Below are 9456 nucleotides of genomic sequence, written 5' to 3' on the forward strand. Positions count from 1 at the left end.
ATTTCAATCGTATATACATACGATGTAGCAAAAGACTCCAGTAGGAAATCTTACATATTGAAGAATTATATAGAGATACATAAATCATTATGCTGTTTTCTTTGTGATTAGACATGGCGTACTCAGTTTTACTATGGCCAATGATTGTGGCGGCAATTTGTGCCCTGCTGTGGATAATGTCGGGAATAGTCATAATGATTGTGCTGAACTCGGAAAAGAAAAGAAAATTAAAGCATTTAAGAAAAGCAGGTATGTTTTTACAACATGTACAATGATATGCCTTTCTGTATTGGTACGAGTGTGTGTACCCAGTAGAAAAGAATTTAAAAAAGACTAATATGTTATTTAAATCACAGCCAAAAGAAGAAAGAAGGCTATGGCAAAAATGGCTATGGGACCAGCTATGTACCCCCCTCCCCCTCCAGAAATGATGGTCATGCAAACACTGCCGAAAATGAGAGACACCCCGAAAGTCGTGCCCCTGGAGGAAGACATTATCTATGATAACAAACGAGTAAGCAGTGAAATACGCCGAGGCAGTACTGATATCCGCCCAGATCCATTGTAATACACTGAACATTATGCACAATGAATCTATTATAATTAATATTAATACAAAATTAAATTGTAAACAAATGACATCAATAATCTCAACCGTCCATTTCTAGTTCAAATATTTTAAGTCACTTGAAGAAAATGTATTGAAATTAAGAGGTAGTCTTTAATACGCAAGAAATTTTTGTGTACAAAGTATACTTTATCAAAAACAAGAAGATGAACAAAATGTTTAACATATGTTGAATGGTTTGAAAACACTGAGTCTTGTTTTACTTTAATGATCAAATGATTGAAAAAATACGGCGAATGGTACTGATCTGAAGATTGAGAAAAGAATATATTTGGAAAATATAAAATACTCATTAAAATTCAATTATCTATTCATGTAATGCAACAATAAACTTTAAGAACTCTTTGAATGTATGTTTTGAATTAACTTACTATAACATTTTTTTTTAAATCGATGCCCTATATTTATGCCTGCTAATCTGATCTAAAATGAAAAAAAATATTGCAATCCGATTTTTAAAGTAATTGTTTTTAATGTAAAAAAACTGCATATTATATTTTATACAGAGATACATGGAACATAGGGAAATAACAAACTGTATTCATGTCCATAAAACAATACAAAATAGAAGCAGAGCAAATACGGACCTTTAAAACATCGCAAGTGGGATAAGGTGCCCATGGAGGAGTGAGCATCCCCTGCCGACCGGTGACACTCACCGTGTGCTCCTTGTCATGGCCGGTAAATAGCGGAAAAATCCGTCGTCAATTCAGTGTGTAAATAATGGGCTAAAACTAGCATTAAAAACGTCAGTCAGCATTTTGACATTATGATAAATTGTATTTGCTGGCAAGGTCATTGTATCGACCAAAGAACTTACGAAATGATGACTGTAAACGAGACTGCTGATATTTTTGTTTTATCAACTTGTTTGTCAATAATTTACCTCGTTTTAGAAATTGTTCATACGTAGAGCATGCTCTTGCGTACCGAATCAACTAAGAAAGATAAACTCCCTGTGCAGAAAATGAAGGTAATTATTAATTGCTGCATAAGTAAGGGAAGCTAACGATTGAAAAGATAAACTCATCACGTTTATCATAGAGTTTGGTTCAACATATTAGATTGCCATTATCGTCTTTTTAAAGTAAATCTCCAGATATGAGATAGATGTGTCAGACTTTGTGGTATCTTTTATCTCTTTTGTCTCACCGGGATATATCGTATTGACAATAAGGATGAAAAAAAAAAAAACATTGTTTATTTACAATACGTCGGCGATTCATCTAAATGTGTTGAAGACCACAGCAAGTTTTTACCTTCTTTACACGTATAAGATTTTGGACAAATTCTACTTCATATGAATACAAAAATACTAGTAGGTCTGCTAAGAACGGGGCGCAGTTATTGTCAATCAGAAACCCAAGCGTCTTTTTGATGTCATCTTCAGAGTACTTGTATGTACAATCAGAATATTCTTAAACAAAATAATTTTGCAAATGACCAATGACAAGGGAAGTAATTTTACGAGTTCCATTTTTGTTGAAAAGGTAGCTGTCCGTGATATCATAAAGCCTGGACTTAAATATATCGTGTACAATGGTTGTGTTTATAGTTGAAAAGTCGTAAGTTTTTAGGCTGTTGATTTTGTAAAATCTTGCGATTTCAAATTTTGCAAAAGTTTCTTGGAATTTTTAAGTATCCTTATCTGATTCACACCACTTCTTATATTATAATGTCGTGCAGTACTCTTGAGACTTCTCCTTCACTACTGTTAATATCTTAGGGAGGAGTAAAGTAAGAGGCTTGATTGAACATTTACTGGAACCCACTATGTATATTTGTAATGGTTTTTAAGTAGTTCAGAATCCAATATAGAAATGGTAATTTAATTTCATTTTGTTTGTTTGGGATATTAAACATATTCAAAACTGACATATGATTTTGAATTAAGAATTTTCTCTTCAAATCAAAAAGGGAACATTATACATTTATTGACTGAGTTCGAGGGCAACATGCGTTTTGTCGGACCCAAGAACCAAACTGTCTGCCTGAGGCCGATAGGCCGAAAGCAGACAGTTTGGTTAGAGGGTCGACAAAACGCATTTTGCCCGAGAACACAGTCAATAAATGTTTTGTTATACATGTACCTTTAATTTAATTCTTTTTAACATACATGTATTTTATACTGTCTTTCGTGATGTAACATCAGTTCCGTCACTTTTGAACACAAACAAATGAAAATGAGATTAAGCTCCGCCCATTCTGTGACGTAACTGTTCCATCATCTCTTCGACTGGTCCAACATTTCGTTCAGCGGTCCAACATCCACTTTTTTATGCCCGCTCAGCAAAACATTACAAATTTTAGATTTTTTCCCGTATAGATTTGTATAAGAAGAAATTTTTAAAGGTATAACAAACATATGTATATTTACATTTATATACACGAAGATTGAATAAATACAGTGTATATATATAGTGTTTGAGTTATACATAATGAATATATTTCATAAATTTATAAATGTTATAAAGAAAATGTTGGTACGTCAGTTTAACCCCCTTTACCGCAGTCACGCATTTTAACACATTTACCATTTCCTATTTCTAACGCAAAATATATCATGTAGTATATGTATTGCGACCTTTACAAGACAAAACATACTTCATGATACAAACAAAAATGTTATATGTACAATAGAAAGATTGCTAAAGAAACTTCTCGAAGGAAATTAACAAAGTATAGAATTGGACATTGGAAAAATTGCTGCGGCATTCCAAGATTTGACCTTTCTCTGCCCTACATGATGACGTCTTACTCCGCTGTCGTGGTAGGAGCGTAGATTCCTGAATAAAATGTCACACGGGGGAATCTATAATTAACGACAAAACTCTAAAAGAATGACATTATGAACCACTGAGAAAAAAGTAAGGTGTTACTAGGAATGATTATTAGTGACTTAATGAAGAAAATATAATTATATATAAATATGTAAATCTGTATTACTGATATTAACTTTTACAGTATAGAAAGCAATGAACATAATGATTTATATAGATGAGATACTTTTTTCCAGAGGGAGGAGCAAGTAAATGTAAAATAAACCAATCCTTTTTACCGTCTGTATCTGACGTCATCAAATGTCGTGTTCCTGCAGTTCTGCTTCTTACGGCAAGTGCAATGGCGTGTCGTCTGCGATATATAAGAAACAACATAATCAACATGACGACTGCAACGCCAATTCCAACTCCAACCGCTGTCATTGTTGAAGCTGAAGAACAGAAATGTTTTTAAGACTACAACATGTACAACAACAAACAACCATTAAATCTAAGGTTAAATACATGGAATGAAGTTAAATATGTAGATAACGAAAGATATGGAGATAATGAACAGTATTCAATCTCAAAGTCCATAAAACAATACAAAATAAGAGCAGAGCAAACACGGACCCCAGAAACATCAGAGGTGGGATCAGGTGCCATGGAGGAGTGAGCATCCCCTGCTGACCGGTCACACCCGCCGTGTGCTCCTTGTCATGATCGGGAAATAATGGAAAAATCCGTCGTCAATTCAGTGTATAAATAATGGACTAACAATTAGTATGAAAAACGTCAGTCAGCATTTGAATCAATGATAAATTGTATTTGCTGACAAGGTCATTGTATCGACCATAGACCTTACGAAATGATGACTTTAAACGAGACTGTTGATATTCTTGTTTCATCAACTTGCTTGTCAATAATTTACCTCTTTTTAGGAATTGTTCATACGTAGAGCATGTTCTTGCGTATCTAATCAACTGAGATATAAAGACTCCGTATGCAGGTGATGAAGGTATATTGATGCTTAAGTAAGGGAAGTTGACGATAGTAAAGTTAAAGTCATCACGTTTATCATATAGCTTGGTTGTTAGATTACCATTAACGTCTTTTTCAAGAAAAATATCCAAGTATGTAACAGATGTGTCGGATTCTGTGGTATCTATTATCTCAAGCTCACCAGGATATATCGTATCGACGTAGGAATTGAAATTACCATTGTTAATTGACAATACGTCGTCGATATATCTAAATGTCGAGTTGAAGGCCACAGCAAGTGTTTTACTCTTTTCACGCATAAGATTTTGCACAAATTCTACTTCATATGAATAGAAAAATAGGTCTGCTAATAACGGAGCGCAATTGGAGCCTAATAGATTGTTGGAATACCTGGTCTCCAAATAATGTTCCAATTCTAAAGTCCATTTAATCATTATAGTACAGAAACAGAGCAAACATGGACCTCTTAACCATGGTAGGATAAAGTGCTTTCATAATGGAAGAGTAAGCACCCCAGCCGACCGGGCACACCAATGCTCCTTTTGTCGAGGAACCAACGAAAAAATCCGTATTTCAATTAAGTGTGCAAAAGTGGCTTGGTAATTAACATGAAAAACGTTGTTCAACATTTTAAGTAATGAAAGATTGCATATACAGCTGTATTTGCTGATAAGGTCATTGTATCGATCATAGAACTTGGGAAATGATGACTTTAAGCGAAACTGCTCAAATTCTTGTTTCATCAGCTTATTTGTCAAAAGCTGGCTTTGCAAGTGGTATACTTGTTCATCATCTATGATATACTAAAACATTTTTTAGCTCTGTCTTTCGAAGTTTTTCTTAGAATTTGATGACTACTTACATTTAGAAAGTGTGCTAGATGTTGTGGTTGTTGTCTTTAAACGGAAACTGTTATTGATTAAATTAGAGGGATTTTTGAGGGTAAGTTGTACCGCCACATTTTTCCTGTCACCACAGAACTGCGTTGGTGGAGTTTTACATGAATAGGAAACCTTAAAAAATTGAAGAAAAGTTCTTTTAAAGGCACTTTGAATGTCACTGAGTATAATTATCGTCATTACTATAAAAACTTTTTGCAGATTTCAGATAAATAAATTTCAGAATAAAAGGTTTTCAACTACCTTGAAAATAAAACAATGTTGGTAAATATAATGGAGTCTTTTTACAAATATTATTTTAGCCACGTCAAACATTTGCTGGTGAAGGTAATAACGTACCGTATCCGGGTTCTCTCCCTCACTGTACGTAGAATACGTCAGCTGAACATCGCAGTCCCTGACTTGGTAAGTAACCACCTCAATACAAGTTTTCTGGTTTGCTGGTGATGGTTGGAAGATGATTCTGCAGTCCCTTGTAATTTTCTCTCCACTCCATTCTACATTGAAGGCTACTTCTCCTGAGACTGAATATATGTTCTGTACGTTGTGGCACGTGACTTCATTCAAACTAACTAAGACGATACAAGAAAAGGTGTCTTTGTTACAACGCACGTTACAAAATTACACGCTTTGAATTTGGGTCCAAGTTAAAACGCACTTTGAAAAAAAAAGATCTTTTCAAAGTGCGTTGCCTGATTATGAGTTCCACTCACAATAACACACAGATTATTCTAAATTCTAAAGGATATTTACTTGTTCCCGTGTAAGCTGTCACTGCATTCAAGAAATAAATAAAGATGAACACTGACATCCAAAACCACATTTCGAAATCCATCTTCGGAGAATATTCTATCTAAAATTGGAGAAGGGAATGATCACACAAGCATACAACGTTGATACAATGGATTATTCTAAAACGAAGTAATTTTCTTTTAATGTTTTGCAAATTCCTAGAAAAGTTTCCAAAAAATGAAATGCTGTCATTGAATGGATTTGACAAATTATATAACTGACTGTGTTCTGAAATAATGTAAAAAGTTATTAAAATTATCCTTTATCAGTGCAAAATCAGAATGGGCTAGTTTTTATGTAATTGATGTTTTAAACTTAAATTTATTATAACAATGACCAATTAAAACGTTACGTAGGACAATTACAAATTATATAGATGCTTCTATTACTGAATAAATCAGGACAGAACTTAATTAAAGTCATTTTGAAAAAAAAAAGTTGACCTGCTGCGTATTATGTAGGTTCTCTCGATTATGTACAGTTTTTACTTCACAGTTAATACTGACTGGTTGGTGAAGTATTTTAAGAGCCTTCAGTTGATTTATTGTTTTTTGAATCCGAGGATAGTATACAGAGTTGATTTTTAGTCAAGTATTGACCCTAAAATGCAAGATAAAATGTGGCATCTAGCTTTAGCCTTTTGAGAATAAATAATACACTGCTAATTTCTTACATCAGGGACATAGGTAAAAACTTTGACTTCAAGATTATAAATCAAACCTGTATGGAATGCAAAGTGCATGAAAATATCTCTAAAAAATAAGTGTGAAAGTAACTTGAAATTCTGTCCATCTATTGTACGGAAAAATTACTTTAAAACTATAATATGCCTAGATAATTAATGTCATAGGTAGACGAATAAATTAGAAAAAACAGAGAATGTTAAAATGTCAATAAAAACATTTTTAAAAATACATGCATTTCTTACAAATTTCTTTTTCTCATAAAGAGTCCAGCTTTTCATCAACATTTCTTCATTATGTCAAGAATAATTATTCATTTTCTTATTTTTCTCTAAACACTGCTATTTTTTTTTTTAGCTTTTTATTTGAGAATTTTCATGGTAATATAATTATAGCCTTAAAATCTAGAATCTGTCACCAATATTCTCTTTTAATCTAATTTTAAACAAAAAAGCTTTTTTGATATTATTAAAAAACATTTGAATTTTTATAAAAGGATTTTAATACAAGCCTTAACTTTTTCAATCAGCAGAGAGAGAGAGAGAGAGAGAGAGAGAGAGAGAGAGAGAGAGAGAGAGAGAGAGAGAGAGAGAGTTCACATTATTAAAAATCGACCATGCAATACCGTTTAGTTAAAAGAATAAACGCCAAAGAAGATATGTCAGCTTTTTGTCACAAATTGATCTTAACTTAGTACACAGATTAACAAAATCTCGAAAATATCCCATATTTTAAATGCAAAATCTTTACCTTACACTGTGACAATGCTCCGCCTGGACCAAAACTCATGAAATACTTTTCAGGGACTATGGTTACACATACATTTAAAATTATCTAATGTTGTTGCATAAGAACTCTTTTAATGTATTTTTTAATGTTTCATAATACAATGACTTAAAAGAATACCGAAATCATTTTATAAATTATTTATAAATGTCAGTTTTATCCAAAAACGCCAATTGTTTTATTTTACATTGATTAAAGGTTAACACATGTAGAACAAAATAATAAAAGATTAATTTATATTTTAAATATGAAACTATTACAAAGCAATAAAGCCTTTCAAACGTACTATATAACCTAGAAATGGTGAAGCATAGACGAAATTGTCTTCTTTGTTTTTTTAAAATAAATTTTATAGAAGAAAAAATATGTGACAAAATGATGATCTGCTAACTAGTAGAGCTAATTAATTATTCCTCGGAATTTGATTTAAATGCACATAAACAGTATCAGACAGCCGGAAGTCGATCTTGACCTTGCTTGTTTGTTACATGCAAAAATTCTTTGTAAATGGATGAATTTGCATAAAATGCTCTCGAAAGGCGAACAAGAACATATTCATCATATTTTTTGTCCATATATTCGTAGTGTTAAGGTGAGACACAACCATGCTTGATTACATAACCAGGGAATACGAATCAAATTTTCAAATCCATTTTACATTTCCCAGTTTAATTGTTTAAAATTGTTTTGCTAAAGAAATTTGAACGAGAGAAAGAGTTGGCTAAACTGAATTATCTTAAATTAAATTACTTCATTTTCATAAGTTTGCTTAAATTCAAAAGTTAAAAAAGAATTTTTTTTTTAACTTTAATCCAACATTAATTTGAAGAAGAGGATATCCTAACTTTGTCTAGTAATCAATACTTGATGCGAAGAATATGGTTTCAAGATTGCAGAAAATTGATTAACCTGCGATAGCAAGTTACATGATATTTTACTGCAATGGATGTTACCGTTATTCCTCAGATAACAAAGAAAGAAACTTTTTATTGATATCATAAATAGTTCATTCGTATTAGTTACTATGAGGAATAAGCATCCGCTATCGACCGACCACATCTGTAGTGTGCTTCTTGTCATGATTGTTCAAAGTGTCAAACTGAATATAAGATAAGAAGATAATTAAGTATGGAAATAATGGCCTAAAATATGTAATAAAACGTCAGTCAGCCTTATAATTTGCAAAAAGTTGACGTATCAAGACTTGATATTTGTTACTCAGTTTTTGCCTCGCTTTTTGCCTCGTTTTAGAAACTGTTCGTAGAACATATTCTTGCATATCGAATCAAAGCAACTCTAAATACAGGTGAAAAGGATAAATTGCTTCTGTAACATTAGATGAGTACATAGATAACAATAAACACTGATTAGAGATGAATAATGTCTTATATAAATTTTACTTCTTATTTTGATAATTTCCTTTTTATTTTGAACTGCCAGGTTGCTTTTTAATTTTCAGAATGACAGTCACAAAAAGAAAAACAAGTAAAGCCGCACCAGTTTAATTTCTTGTTCGTCGGACATTTGAGGAAAATAAGTACGAGCGGGCTAGCGGTTAAATAATAATATTATTACTTTTTTGAAGACAATTTTTTAGGCGGAGCGTGAAAAAATTTGAACGGACAATTATTTTTTTCTGATTTGAAGATTAAAAATACGATAGATAGAGCGGAAATTGAACAGAAAATGGCACAAAATTCTAATGGTGCGGAAAATTTAAATTTGATATTATTTGTATAGTTCTGTTTAAATACGAGCGCTCGGGTCCGACGAACAAGAAATTTTATTGGTGTGGCCTAAGTGACAATTTTACATGTATGTCATTAAGCATGTGCACAATTTCCCTTGAATAATAAGACAAATAAAACCATTACAAATCACTTTCAAACAGCTTCTATAAACATTGA

The 9456-nt window shown here is 32.3% G+C and overlaps 2 protein-coding genes across 4 annotated transcripts; one reads left to right on the forward strand and one right to left on the reverse strand.

The window, feature by feature from the left end:
- Positions 1–63: 63 nt before the first annotated feature.
- Positions 64–947, forward strand: LOC134238125 (uncharacterized). Its single transcript, XM_062720248.1, has 2 exons — positions 64–249; positions 357–947. Exons 1-2 carry the CDS (start codon positions 114–116, stop codon positions 566–568), a joined length of 348 nt encoding a protein of 115 aa, XP_062576232.1. The 5' UTR covers positions 64–113; the 3' UTR covers positions 569–947.
- A 2159-nt stretch (positions 948–3106) lies between these two features.
- On the reverse strand, positions 3107–7580 carry LOC134238126 (uncharacterized). Of its 3 annotated transcripts, none has more exons than XM_062720251.1 (6): positions 7514–7580; positions 6042–6137; positions 5628–5860; positions 5252–5402; positions 3687–3839; positions 3107–3414 (listed from the first exon to the last, which is right to left on the reverse strand). In XM_062720251.1, the coding sequence occupies exons 2-6, from the start codon at positions 6121–6123 to the stop codon at positions 3383–3385; spliced, it is 651 nt and encodes a 216-aa protein (XP_062576235.1). In that variant the 5' UTR covers positions 6124–6137; positions 7514–7580; the 3' UTR covers positions 3107–3382. The 3 variants fall into 3 exon arrangements, with proteins under 3 accessions (XP_062576235.1, XP_062576233.1, XP_062576234.1); XM_062720249.1 differs by having other exon boundaries at positions 6042–6141; positions 7514–7564; XM_062720250.1 differs by having other exon boundaries at positions 3107–3440; positions 6042–6141; positions 7514–7564.
- Positions 7581–9456: the final 1876 nt, after the last annotated feature.

The sequence above is a fragment of the Saccostrea cucullata genome, unplaced genomic scaffold (genome assembly GCF_032062105.1).
Source record: "Saccostrea cucullata isolate Sc308-1 unplaced genomic scaffold, CSIRO_AGI_Scuc_v1 ctg9308, whole genome shotgun sequence".
Classification (NCBI taxonomy): domain Eukaryota; kingdom Metazoa; phylum Mollusca; class Bivalvia; order Ostreida; family Ostreidae; genus Saccostrea; species Saccostrea cuccullata.